Source organism: Maylandia zebra, linkage group LG9 (assembly GCF_041146795.1).
Source record: "Maylandia zebra isolate NMK-2024a linkage group LG9, Mzebra_GT3a, whole genome shotgun sequence".
Taxonomy (NCBI): Eukaryota; Metazoa; Chordata; class Actinopteri; order Cichliformes; family Cichlidae; genus Maylandia; species Maylandia zebra.
This window is the reverse complement of record NC_135175.1, coordinates 34,091,879-34,106,643: the sequence shown is the minus strand read 5'-3', so window position 1 is coordinate 34,106,643 and position 14,765 is coordinate 34,091,879. Positions and strand designations below refer to the sequence as shown.

The window sequence follows — 14,765 nt, the reverse complement described above, 5'->3', positions numbered from 1 at the left end:
AGAAAACTCATGGTTAAATAAATACCTGACAGAAAAAACTGATTCACATTCAATCATAAAAAAAAATCCTTATGTTTTAAACAGCTCTGTATATACAAAAAAATAAAAGCAAATAATTAAAGACAAAGCAACATGCTGCTGTTTGTCTTCATGAAAAATTCAGAAACACATATACATGAGACATATCCATACAGATACTTCTGTATGGATTCATCTGTATGCATGTAATAATAATTAATAATAACTATTCATGAAAAAGTACTGAAATCAGTTCACAAGCTGTTAGAGTTTCATACTTTAAGTTACATTAAAATCCATTCAGACAATGGTAATAAAAATAATTTAAAAAAGGTTGCATGACACACACTAGAGAAATGCGTCATAAATGTAATTATTCTTACTGTCTGTTCACATGGATGCGTCAGACCAACCCAAGATATTCACAGAGGAAGGGGTCAAGCTCACACAGAAACTCAATCATCTGTGAACTGGCAGCTTCACCTTTCTTCCTCACAGTGTCGATAACAAAGCGAGCTCTGTCACTTCTGTTTTGTATGACGTCTGCTTCCTCCATCTCAGCATCAGTTAGGACCTTTTCATCCAGCAGTTTGTCCATCAGACTGCTGAGAACAGGTCCTGATATACTTTTGATGAAGCAGCTCCGTAGAGCTGATAGTCTCTTTATTGGATCAGTGTCCAAAGTATCAGTTTTCCCTCCGCTGGGCAACAGACAAACCTCTCTTTCCCAAACACAGCTGGAGCTGCTCTTGTCTCCCAGACTCAGGTTAATATCCGTGAGGATTTTTTTTAAGACTACCTGAAATGATGGGAAGTAGCTTTCATGGTGCTCCTCATCAAAATCAGCTTCTTTGGGTTGAACTTTAATCAGGTCATGCTCAGGATCAGTGACCAGAGTGTAAACCTGCTTTGGGTGCAGTTTACAGTGAGATGATGTCTCTATGTATCTCTCAGTTTTGTCTGACGTCTTCCTGTTACGCAGAATTTTGCTGAACACAATATTTCGTGGCAGCATGAACACAGTGAGGACAGATCTGAGATCAGGATCAACTGGGGGTTTGTAGAAGAGCAGAACCAAAGCTTGGACTGGGTCAGGGGGAGAGTCTTCATCCTTCACATTACCATAACCAGAAAACCCTGTGATGTTTATAAAAGCATGACTTTCTGTTATCTTGTGGGGGTTAATAAACTCGATACCCTCATCATTCACATGAGCGACCTGCAAGAACTGACCTCCACCTGTGGAGATGAGCTCACAGTGTGGGAGATGAAGCTGACACACAGACTGCTGCTGACATTTGATGTCAAACAGGGGTCCTGCGGGCTTCCTGTGGTGTTGGGCCAGCAGCCTCCTGTTCCAAGGGACAGTCCTGTAAACCACGTCTCCTTCTGCCTGCATGACAAACACCAGGCCGGTCACACTGCACTGGTACAGGCCTGCACAGGAGCACTGGAACAGGTAGGTTTCATCATCAAACTCATCAGCAGTAATGCCAGGTGTAAACCCCTTTAACCTCATGTCAGGTGAGCTTGCTGCTTGTATCAAGTTCTTGATTGGTGTTTTGGTCAGTGAAGACAGGCTGTGAGAACGAGTCAAGTAGCAGGAATCTGTGGAGGAGAGCTGTACATGAGAACTCTGTGAAAGCGTATTGGTTGATGACATGTTCTTAGTCATGACAGGAGGATCTGCTTCTCTTGACTTGTTTTTTATCCATGGAGAAGAAACTCTGCAACCATCTTCTTCAATTGTTCCTTCACTTATATATTTAGGCAACCCAGTGGATTTACAGGGTGATGAAGTCTTGCCCATCAGGTCTGTGGAGCCAAACTTAATTTCACCACATTTACCTTCAGTATACTGGTGAGATGTGTTTTGTTCCTCTTGTGAATCTTCCATCTCATGAAAAACAACAGTAAAAGAGCCAGACAAATTAAACTGTCTAAAATCACTGTCTTCCACTTTGAGCTCCTTACAAACAATTGCCGGCTCCCGTGATGGGGAAGGATTGTGGCTTAAAGGTTTACGTTTCTCCTTTCTGTCTGACTTCTTCCACTTAAAATGTAAAATCTTGAATCGATCTTTATAAGCTGAAATCTTTTTTTCTTTAGGTAGTGAAACACTCCTGTAGCAGACACCATCATCATCATTGTCGTCGTCTGTGTTCAGCTCTGTTCTGATGTTTTCATCACTGATGCAGTATGTCCTACAGGAGAGCCTTCTGAGAAAGAAGCACCAACCTGCTCTTACATCCTCCTCACCTTCTTCATCATGTGACTTAAATGCATAATTTGTGTCTTCTTCTGTTTTTCCTTCACTTATTGGATCATCTCTAACTTTAGTGATTTCTCTCTTTTTCTCCTTTAAGTGTCTGTTCTTAAATAAACACTTCATCTTTTCTTCTTTAAATGTCTCTTGTTTAAAGAAGCTGCTTCAGTCTTCTTTTTGGCTCTGATGGTATCCGTCACTTTCTTGAACCTGGAAAACCAATTGTAGACTTTGTTTTATTCTGTAAGAATCATTCAGTAGCTGGTGTGTATACAGTGCTTATACAAATCATTATTTACGCCTACACATTCAATTCAATTTTATTTATAGAGTGCAAAATCACAACAACAGTCGCCTCAACGCACTTTATATTGTAAAGTAGACCCTACAATAATACATACAGAGAAAAACCCAACTATCATATGACCCCCTATGAGCAGCACTTTGGTGACAGTGGGGACGAAAAACTCCCTTTTAACAGGAAGAAACCTCCGGCAGAACCAGGCTCAGGGAGGGGCATCTTGTCTAATGTAGACAAGATGCAATCCCGGATTGAAAATGCTGATTTGAGATGGTTTGTAGTGGACCTGTGTGGTTAAGATTTGGAATTGCAAATAAATAACACAGAATTGAATAAATAAAACAATCCAAAATTGAATTCAAAATCCTGCTCCTCACATACAAGGTCTTAAATAATCATCTTTTACTCCAGCAGAGTTCATTCGAGTTCGTTAATTAAACAAATGTATACAAATATTATAATATCATATAACATCTGTAGGGCTCTGCACAGCATGGAGGCTGCATCACATGAAAGTACCTGGCTGGAAAAAAATGTTCAGTGAGAGAGAAGTTACTTACAAAGGCTACACAGCAGTACACTGAAGCAACCTCCACTCTGTCACCAACACTTGTGACCAGACAAAAAATATGAGCACACGTTTTCCCCACACACCAGCTGGTGTTTATACAGGAAGTAAAAAGAACACAAAAGTGTCAGAACGCATCAGAGCCTGATTAAGTGACGCTAAAAGAAAAAGGCAAGAAAGAATTTAACATAACATAAACCAATGAACAAGATGTGTTTCACTCGGACATTTCAGCTTAAACTATATTTTCATTTTTCGTTAATAGTTTTATTATTTAATCATTGAATTTCATTGAATAAGTGCAATGAATATATTGTCCTATTTGAGCCAAGTAGCTTATTTGTCTCTCTCTTATTTATTTTTCTTTTCCGGCTCATGTGTTTTCACACATTTAAACTGATGTTGTTATTTTACTCCTGTAGAGAACTACTGTTGACATCAGTTTTTACAAATCCATAATCAAGAAACACGAAGCAATTAATTATTTTTCTTTGTTTTGTTTTTTAAGCGAGCGATACAAAGTTATCTCGGTTGTTTGGATGATTATATTCCAGCTTGATCCAAAAGTATGCAAAAAGAAATATGCGCATATTCAGTGAAACTTACGGTGGCTGGGAAGTGCAAATCGCAACAAATTAAAAAACCGCAACAAATAAAAAACAAACCACAACAAAATACAAAAAGCCCACAACAAATTACAAAAAGCCCACAACAAATTACAAAAAGCCCACAACAAAATACAAAAAGCCCACAACAAATTACAAAAAGCCCACAACAAATTACAAAAAGCCCACAACAAAATACAAAAAGCCCACAACAAAATACAAAAAGCCCACAACAAATTACAAAAAGCCCACAACAAAATACAAAAAGCCCACAACAAATTAAAAATCCTTGACGGAAAGGGATTGTCTGAAATACCGGAAGTGACACAAGCGTGATGTCATGAGAGGGGGCGTGGTCAGGGTTTTTGTTGAGGCGCCACATTTCTGGGCCGAACAAAGCGCTAGCGAAAGAGCGAAAGTACACGGATAACACTAGCTATGGTTCGTACTTGCTGTGCGGTCGGTTGTAAAGTTAGATCGCACGGCCGGCAAGGGAATAAGGTTGAAAATGGTTTATCTTTTCATTCTTTCCCCACCTGGAAGCAACATGAGGCAGCTCATGTATCGGATGTTACCAAACCAAGGCGTCTAGCCTGGATAGCAGCTGTGAGACGAGCTGATATCCAGTTCTCTTCCATCTCCAAATATCTGTTGGTGCTCCAGACATTTTCATTCCCGTAAGTTATAGATATGTTCATATCACTCTTTATCCGGTCTTTAAGTCTGACGTCACTAGCATGGGCTCAAACGCTGCTGCAGGTCCATAAATCACAGGATCACTGTGGCATTACTGAGAGTTGAAAAACTGTCTAAAGTCTTTCATCTGTAATAAAATTATCAGCGTTCTGCTCTACCATGTGTAACAATTGAGTTTAACATCCAGGCATCCATGAAAACGAAACGGAATATATGACATTTAACAGAGTTAGAAATTAGCAGGAAGTTAGCTCGCTAGCTTCCATCTAAATGAGGGATTTTGGAAACAAATTCAAACGTACAACTCTGCTATCACTTCCAACATAAATGAAGACAGAAAACTAAACAGCAGTGACGTTTGTAGGGCACTGTGAGTAAAATGCGTTTGATTTCCTCCCGAACATTCAAATTAGTGCAATCATAAATTCATTCATGAGGTGCAAATTAGAGTGAGAACACGTGGAGGCTCTGGCTACGTTCACACTGCACGCGAAAACGCATCAAATCCGACTTTTTTGACCGTATGCGACCCATATCCAATCATGGTATGACGGTGTAAAAACAGCACAAATCCGATATTTTCAAATCCGATCTGGGTCACTTTCGTATGTGGTACTTAATCCGATACATATCTGATGTTTTAGGAAGCAACTGCTGTTTGAATGGTCATGACGCATTAAATCCGTCTTTTATTTCACTGACACAAAACATATGCCAATTATCAGCGCTGGAGAAGACATTGAGAACACATGAGCGCTTCGTGTGCATCCCGTGCAGATGTTAGTGAAACTGTTGGGAAGATAACGTGAACATTTTATTTGTACTGTATAATCTGCAGATTCTGACATAAATCTGCAACTATCCTTTGAAGCACCGCTCCTCTCTAAAACAACAATAAGGATCATTATTAGGCCATATGTAAATAACAAAATAACTTAAAGCAAAATTGGATAACGTAAAGTCTGAAACAAGTCTTTATATTAAGGACCATCAGTCAAACAATGCTGTTTGGTCTAAACAGAGCGCGTTGTGTGTGACGTCTTCTTTTGCGCATGCGGGCCACTTTGAGGGTTCACAAAGGACTGTGTTTGCTGTCACATTTTATTTGTAGTGTGAACAAGCAGACACAAAATCAGATTTAAATAAAAAAAAAAAAAATCGGAATTGAGCATTAAGACCTGCAGTGTGAACGTAGCCATAGTGAGTTCAGTGCATTGATGTGACATTGTCCTGAAGGATTTAGTTATTCTCAATGGTTAAAGAAATTGCAATTATTTATTCATATTTATTATAAATAATCCTAATTATATATCTTGCTTCCATGTTTGTGTCCTGTGTCACAAAAAATAAATTTTTTACTATAATACATTGATTAATGACCTGCAGAATCTCCTTATCATATTACGTGTCCATAATTGTCACCTAAAGTCAAACTTTATGCTTTCTCCATCTTGAAAGTGATGACATCCTTGCATTACATACTTTAGGTTCATTTTCTGAAGGCAGGTTTCTGAAAGAGAACAGGCAGATTTGGAATATAACATGCAGCGTTCTATAGATGGATACATAAAAAAATGGAAAATTACATGTATGTGCTAACTTTCTAAATACTTTGTTACATTTATGATAAAATGGATTTGAAAGTAGATAAAACAAATTTATGTCGGCCTTGGCTCATTAGAGTCCTTGTCTTTAAATTAACTTTGTATGTTTCAGGTACTGCACTCTCAAAGACTGAATGAACCAGCATTGGGTCATTGTGAGCATCACAGGGAAGGTTGAAGCCGCCCACTGCACCTGTATGGCCGGAGTCCTGGAGACCTGCATCCATGGCGCTGCTCTTCTGTTTAATGTAGAAGCAACAGTGCAGATCTGTGGCACAAGGACTGTTACAGATGAACCTGCATACTGGGGTTTTCTGGGTAATATGACCAAGATACAGCCAGAGGTTGGCCATAAGATAGACTTCTCCTCTTCAGCTGACCAAAAACTGCTCTCAATCAAAACATAAACAGACCATCTGTAGTGACAGGTAAAAGGAGCCGTCCTCAAAAAAGAAAAATCCCACCTGCTACTGTGGAGGAGTTGTCACTGCTATTGGAATCTTTGCTGGAACACAGTAAAGCTGCGGGTTGTGGGAATGACCCATAATGTTTTATATAAGGGTCTAGATTTATGCCTGAAGTGCACTGCCGTGTAAATAATTTGCATTTACTGAATATGTACTGACTGAGTACCACTGTTCAAAAGTTGAATAAAGAAACAAACTAAGTTTTGCTCTTTTTTTTTTTTATTAAAACCACCTTACAGAACATCACATCAGTTACAATGTAGAATCCATGTCATAGTTTATAAAGGACAAAATGTTTACACAAAATCATGACAGCATTTACACGATATCACCCACTACTAACGTTACTTTATTTACTATCAATTACTTCAATTTATGTTCTGAAAAATTACCGCTATTTATACAGCACAAGACTAAAGAATATTTAACAGGAGCAAGTTTCATTTTCCCCTGGTTTTACTACCACACTGTTCACCAAAACGGCAGCAAACCTTCATCTTATCCAGAAGGGTCACCTCTTCACCCTCACATGGAAGAAGTAATCTGATTGGCATGGTAGTATGTTTGAAGCAGGTCCCTTGTGTAGCGCTGGAACCCAGTCACGATGTTTCATCCATTTCATGGGCTGGTTTGCTGCAATAATGCCAAATAATTAGTAACTCTATAAATAGAAGGTAGTTCTGCAAAATCACTCAGTAGGATGTTTTTTTCTAATTTTCTATGACCTCAGAGTGCATCGAAAATAAAACTAATAGGCTATAAAGATATGAACATATTTAGAACTTACCGGAATGAAAATGTCTGGAGCACCAACAGATATTTGGAGATGGAAGAGAACTGCACGTCAGCTCGTCTCACAGCTGCTATCCAGGCTAGACGCCTTCGTTTGGTAACATCCGATACATGAGCTGCCTCATGTTGCTTCCAGGTGGGGAAAGAATGAAAAGATAAACCATTTTCAACCTTATTCCCTTGCCGGCCGTGCGATCTAACTTTACAACCGACCGCACAGCAAGTACGAACCATAGCTGGTGTTATCCGTGTACTTTCGCTCTTTCGCTAGCGCTTTGTTCGGCCCAGAAATGTGGCGCCTCAACCAAAAACCCTGACCACGCCCCCTCTCGTGACATCACGCTTGTGTCACTTCCGGTATTTCAGACAATCCCTTTCCGTCAAGGATTTTTAATTTGTTGTGGGCTTTTTGTAATTTGTTGTGGGCTTTTTGTAATTTGTTGTGGGCTTTTTGTATTTTGTTGTGGGCTTTTTGTAATTTGTTGTGGGCTTTTTGTAATTTGTTGGGGGCTTTTTGTATTTTGTTGTGGGCTTTTTGTAATTTGTTGTGGGCTTTTTGTATTTTGTTGGGGGCTTTTTGTATTTTGTTGTGGGCTTTTTGTAATTTGTTGTGGGCTTTTTGTATTTTGTTGTGGTTTGTTTTTTATTTGTTGCAGTTTTTTAATTTGTTGCGATTTGCACTTCCCAGCCACCGTAGAAACTGGAACAGGACGCAACGCTGTAAACAGCCTGAGTGTGTTTAACAAACCGAGGATGTCCAACCTGCATTTCAGCTTCGCTCCTGATCTGGACAGAGCCACGTTTTTACACTCGTACGTGACAATCAGGGCCCGAAATCTCTCTGGATGTGCCCTCTGTACAAAAATGTTCATGCCACAACTAAAAAAATAAAAATAAAAATAAACCCTACTTTAATTAACAGAGAAATGTTAATCGTTACAGACAAACACGGCCCGAACGGGAGTTCTAAAAAGTTTGTAAGAAAGAATTTGTTTCTGTAAGCTCTTCTTTTCTTAACTTTCATATTTTTAAAATGTTCTCTACAAATGTTTTAAAATGTTTCTCTGCAGATAACCCAAATGTTCACATTCTACATTACCTGAAGCTTCCTTAACGTTTCAGCCTTGATTTCCTTTTTCGGTGTGATCCACCGACTGCACCTGCCAAGATCTGACTTTACCTTCGACCAGTAAGTTTTAAGAATATATAAACGAAAACGACTTAAAATCACTTTACCACCTATCGACCTTGATCCCATGTACACCTCAGCTATTAGAAATGTTTTTTGTTCATTTCAAAGTCCAGCAGGGTGCGGCCGACCTGTACACGTCACCAGTATCTCACCCTTTTAGTTTATTTTGATTTATTGTTTTTTGCTTTGTGTTTAATAAATTTTCAAATCTAATTTAAATCCAATCTAAACTATTTTGCTTGTAAGAAAGGAACATGCTGCTTTCAAAAAGCATAGATTAGAAGTGGGCAGAGATTTATAGTTAAAGAAAGTGAAACAAAAAATAATGTATAAAAACAAACGCTGAGCTGTCTGACTGCTCCAGTAATTATGTAACAACAAATGCAGTTCCTGCTTTTTTGTTTGTTTGCTTGTTTTAATCAATTTTAAATCATGCTTTTTATTTGTTTTTGTTTCTAATGTCTCTGTAAAGCACTTTGAATCACCTTGTTGTTGAATTGTACTATACAAATAAACTTGCCTTGCCTCTCTCTCTCTCTCTCATTTATTTTTTTTTAAGTAAATGATTCACTCTCACCTGTGTTTTCACACATTTAATCTAATATTGTTATTGTTAGTTTTGGTTTAGGACTACAGCTGAAAAAACTGTGACTGCATTTTCGAAGGTATGTTTTGGCGCATCAGTAAAAACCTCAGTATGGAAACATCAGGTTTTACAAATCCACGATCAAGACACACGAAGCAGACGATGTCCGACCTGCTTTTCAGCTTCGCTCCTGACCTGAACAGAGCCACAGTCTCTACTTTCATTTTTACATGTGTGCGTGACAATCAGCGCCCGAAACCTCTCTGAATGTTTGAAAAATGTTCGGCGGGGCCGACCTGTACACGTCACCAGTATCAAACCCTTTTAGTTTAATTCGATTTATTGTTTTTTACTTTTTTGTTTAATAAACTTTCAGATCTCATTTAAATCCTTTGCAAACTATTTTGCTTCTAACAAAGGAACATGCTGCTTTCAACAAGCATAGATTAGAAGTGGGCAGAGATTTATAGTTAAAGAAAGTGAAACAAAAAGTAATGTATAAAAACAAACGCTGAGCTGTCTGACCGCTCCGGTAATTATGTAACAACAAATGCAGTTCCTGCTTTCTTGTTTTTCACTTTTTCCGGGTTTTTGATTAAATTAACCTAAATTAATCCAAAATGTCTTGGAAAGCTCAGAATTACATGTCAGGGTTTTGGTAGCTGGCAGTCAGTCCTGATCACCTTCACTAAATCCCTGTCCAACAAAGCAGTATTGAGGCCTTATTGATTTAACTTGAGCTCCAGTCCTGAGTTTTATGTTTATGAAGGTGGTTCAGTTTTTTCTGGGATACATTGCCATGGTAACCTATGGTCAAAATAAGAGATCCGTATAAATGCCCAGGGACCAATCGAATTTGTAAAAAAAATAGCATCACCTGGATTAGTGAGAGGCAAGATCCCTCAGACCTCAGTGGGTGGATGGTGTCTAATGCTTTTAAGAGCATCAGAAGTTTCTGTATTCACCCAAGAAACATCAGGAAAAATATCAGTTCTTAGAAGCAACATAATACTCACAAATTTAAATTAAGTTATTATTTATACATATCAATATAGCTGACCTTTTATTAGGTTTGGTAGTAGACCAAGTCTGTGTGTGACTTGTGTTTTGTGTCGTACAGATAAGCATTCATCTGATGGAATCGCAGGTTAGAACAATGTAGCTTTAACACTGAGATTTCCACAGTCAGCGTTTTTGAAGAGCAATGGTGAATGCATGTCATTCTAAAAGTACCGTAGCAAAGTTTAAGGCTATCATTTATTCAATGTTATGTGCCAACTAAGCAAACAGCAGCTGCTGCTACTCCCTCAACAGTCGATTGTCCTGTTTATTCTGGTTCATCCTCCACGCAAACATCACAAGACGCTCATTCTCGAGTTACTTAAAGTTTTGCGGGTGACAGTCTGTACTTCTGCGTGACAATGTATACATGTGTGGTCTGTTCATCAGGGATTCCCAAACGCTGACACTGTCTGCACCACAAATGGGTAAATGGCAACTCTTCAAGAAAACAGGACGTGGTTTAAATAAGTAAAGAAATGTTCAGGCCACAAATAACCACAACATAAACACTTGTTTGTTTAAAACTCAGATGTTAATCAAAAAGAAGAAAAATCTAAATACAAATAAAAGTTTTTGTTTTTGAACTGTACATTTGAAATTATTTTTTTCCAGGGTGCAGCACCGTTTTTCTTTGAAGTCTCTCCCTCTTTCCTCCACCTTTAATCTTCTTGTGTTCTCCATTCGATCATCCAACTAAATAAATATCAGAGAAGCAGAAAGACATCCTGCAGGACCCTGCGTGTGCAATGCGCGTAGCTTTGAGCCCCAGAAACAATCAACAGATGCTGAAAGATGCTGATCGTATTGAGTTTCATGCAAACAACATGAGACACTCATTCTCTACTTAAAGTTTACCAGCTACACCTGTCTTATCTATGACCTATGACACCTTTCTCTGTAAGATCTTTAACAAAGTCTTAATAATAAAGTCCTTTAAAAAAAGTTTCAGTTTTTAATGAGCAATTATAGAGAAGCTATATCAGATTCCCTTATGAGAGAAATGAGTAATATAACATTGCTGCCGTCATCGGTCCATTACAGGGACATTATTGTAGATTATTTGAGTGCTTGGACTCGTGGGAGAACCCCAAGTTCGATTCCAGCTGCAGGAATCACTCGGCTGTAGTAGGTTTTCTGAGCACACAGACTGTGATCAGATGACCTGCTGTGGATGGTTCTAAGGTTTACTGCTTTTTGTGGATTTAGCCATCATATTGTATAAGCACCTGTCACGTTAGAGATGCTTTCAAACCCCTGGTCATTGTCTAAACACCATCAGCTGAAAATCACATTTTAAAATCTCTGCACTTATTGGCAATTATTTAGTTTTGCACACTTAATCACTGTGGTAGGCTGCCACTTATGAAACCCCTAAATGACATCACAGTCGGCTGGGAAAGAGGAAGGAGTCACACGACAGATTGGAATAAAAAGACATGACAACCTGTCTAAAAGATTCAGTTATAAGAAAACGACGGACAAGTTACTGGGTAGGTGAGATCTCTTTTTTTCTGTCTTTAATGCATGTAGGTTTATGTAAAACTAGATAAGTTTACATAGTTTATCGAGTTTATTCTGATGTCAGTTTTCATAAGAAAAGGTCAAATTAGAAATGCAATACAGCACTGCTAGTCTCCAGCCTAGATAGAAAACAGACCTATTAATTGCACTTGTGTGAATACTATGCATTTAATTTTTGCTGAAAGCGTTTAACTTGTAATAATCTTGTGATTATTATTATTATTTGCCAAATTCCTTTATTTAAAAAAGTTACATATGCTGAGAACAAACTAGCAGCACACAGAGTTTTTAATAATTTCTGTCATGATCTCTTTTAAAACAAATCTGAGATCACACTGTTTCAAAATGTTTTATAAGAGTTGAGAGTGAAAAGTGTTGCAATGAAGAGTTTATTTTTAATGTTTCACAGATGCAAACAAGACAGGATGAAACTCAGACAGAAACATCCGCACTGCTTTGATGCAGGAGACGCACCACTGAAGAAAAAGAAAAAGCTTAATGGACAGACTTCTGTACCAATGAACACACAATCTAACAGTCAGAGTGTTAATGGGAAGGAAAGCCTAGAAGAAATCAAACATACTGGTGCTATTACATATAATGCAATGATCCAGAACAAAGGTCGGCGTCAGTCACTGAGAACAACACAACGAAGGACGGATTTAACACAAGCAACCTGTTCACCTGACATGAAGCCACAAAGCTGCTTTGAAGAGTTTACACCTATCATCACTGCTGATGAGTCTGATGATGAAACCTACACGTTCCAGTGCTCCTGTGCAGGCCTGTACCAGTGCAGTGTGACCGGCCTGGTGTTTGACATGAAGGCAGAAGGAGACGTGGTTTACAGGACTGTCCCTTGGAACAGGAGGCTGCTGGCCCAACACCACAAGAAGCCTGCAGGACCCCTGTTTGACATCAAATGTCAGCAGCAGTCTGTGTGTCAGCTTCATCTCCCACACTGTGAGCTCATCTCCACAGGTGGAGGTCAGTTCTTGCAGGTCGCACATGTGAAGGATGAAGGCATTGAGTTCATCCGCCCTCATCAGATAACAGAAACTCATGTTGTTATAAACATCACAGGGTTTTCTGGTTTTGGTAATGTGAAGGATGAGGACTCTCCCGCTGACCCAGTCCAAGCTTTGGTTCTGCTCTTCTACAAACCCCCAGAAGAACTTAATCTCAGATCCTTCCTCAATGTATTGTTGTTGCCAAGGAACATCATGATCCATGATGTTAAAAACAAGAGGAGGGAATTAGTTGGTGAAGAGATGTACATAGATGTACCCTCAAAATGTATTCTGTATCCAAAACAGGTTTACACTCTGTCCACTGTTCCTGACGATGACCTGATTGTAGTTCAACCAAATGAGGCAGAGTTTAATGAGGAGCATCTTAACTACTCCATCACAACCTTCCAGGTGATTTTAAAAACAATCATTACAGATATTAACCTGAGTGTGACACACCAGGGTAGCTCCAGCTGTATCTGGGAAAGAGAGGTTTGTCTTTTGCCCAACAGAGTTAGAGACATGGCTGCTTCTCCAAAAAAGAGGCTTTTAAATGTAAGGAGCTCATTCATTGATAGGATATCAGGACCTGTTCTCAGCAGTCTGATGGACAAACTCCTGGAGAAAGGGTTGATGGTTGATGGTGACAGGGAGGAAGCAGACGCAATGCAAACCAGGAGCGATAGAGCTCGTTTTGTTATCGACACTGTGAGAAGGAAAGGTGAAGCTGCCAGTTCACAGATGATTGAGTTTCTGCGTGAGCTTGACGCCTTCCTCCACAGAAATCTTTTTTTGATTTGATGTATCTGGCAAATTTTGTTATGTTTGCCTAGATCTGATTGAGTCTTTCAGGCTTCAGCTACAACATCAATAACCACGAGTGATCCAGTGTCGCCCATGCATCATTGTGTTGGAGGTTGATTTTAGTTTAATTTGTCCAAATAGGACTAATGCAGCTTTTTTTGATCTTTAAGCAAAGTTTAATCCAGACCTTTATCTTCAGACTGAAATCTGGTTTGTACCTTGTGGTGAATCCTCTTGGGGATTTTTGTTTCTTTGTTTTGTTTGTTTTGTGAAGGCTCCTGTTTATGATACGTACACATAGACCACCCAGATAGCAAGGAAACATTGAAACAATGTTGAGTCAATATCAGGCGATGTCATTGAATCAATGTTGAAGTGTGACGTTGACCTAACGTCACTCTTGCACCCTTTTTTAACGTTGAAACAACGTCAGGTTTTGATGTTGAATCAATGTTGAAACCTGACATTGATTCGACGTTATATTTTCTAATACTGTTGACATTAAAACAATGTCAGATTCTGATATTGAAACACTGTTGAGCTATGGTGTTGATTTTCCACCTCTTTCGCACAGTTGCTTTTTATTAAAACAACAGTTAAATCATGACTGGAAATCTACCTTTCTTTATAGGTATTTTAACCAATACTAAACTACTGCATGTTTCCATCAATACTTCAACCACCTAAACACATAATTGTACTTATTCCTCAAATTGGACACCCTTTATAAAAAAATGTCTCACAATGTATCATGTCAATATTAATATCCTAAAATAAGAAAGCATTGCATGTGATGTAACAGAGAAAAAAAACTAAACAATAAAAGGTCAATAGACATGTTTCGTTTGCTAAATACTTTATTAAAAGACAGTTTCCTATTTACATTTATATGTTTCACAGAAGTTTGTAATTTTTACTCTGGGATGGGGATGGATGGTGTGGTCCTGCGCCACCCAAACGATCTGGGGCGTATCGGAGCCATCTCTGGACTGCTTATGCAAAGACAAACTCGGACATAGAATTATGCTGCATTTTTCTGACTTTTTCTTTCAAGTCTCTCCATCTCTCCTCCACCTTTAACCTTCTTCCGTTACCCTATTTCATCAGCCAACTTAAGTTGTCATCGGAGAAGCAGGGAGACCTCCTATAAGACCCTGCAAACAATTAATAGGTGCTTAAAGAAGAGCATCGAGGAATCCTGAGAACTGCGTGGGGTTGTTCCTCTCATTTAATTCATAATGTTGTTGATGGTTCATGCAAATCCACTGGTGAA

At 38.8% G+C, this 14,765-nt stretch overlaps 2 protein-coding genes across 2 annotated transcripts; one reads left to right on the top strand and one right to left on the bottom strand.

The window, feature by feature from the left end:
- Positions 1-301: 301 nt before the first annotated feature.
- On the bottom strand, positions 302-8,953 carry LOC143420534 (caspase recruitment domain-containing protein 8-like). The gene is made up of 2 exons (XM_076888715.1): positions 8,417-8,953; positions 302-2,494 (listed from the first exon to the last, which is right to left on the bottom strand). The coding sequence occupies exon 2, from the start codon at positions 2,408-2,410 to the stop codon at positions 422-424; it is 1,989 nt and encodes a 662-aa protein (XP_076744830.1). The 5' UTR covers positions 2,411-2,494; positions 8,417-8,953; the 3' UTR covers positions 302-421.
- Positions 8,954-11,628: 2,675 nt separating this feature from the next.
- On the top strand, positions 11,629-14,099 carry LOC143420533 (NACHT, LRR and PYD domains-containing protein 1b allele 3-like). The gene is made up of 2 exons (XM_076888713.1): positions 11,629-11,647; positions 12,088-14,099. Exon 2 carries the CDS (start codon positions 12,104-12,106, stop codon positions 13,487-13,489), a length of 1,386 nt encoding a protein of 461 aa, XP_076744828.1. The 5' UTR covers positions 11,629-11,647; positions 12,088-12,103; the 3' UTR covers positions 13,490-14,099.
- Positions 14,100-14,765: the final 666 nt, after the last annotated feature.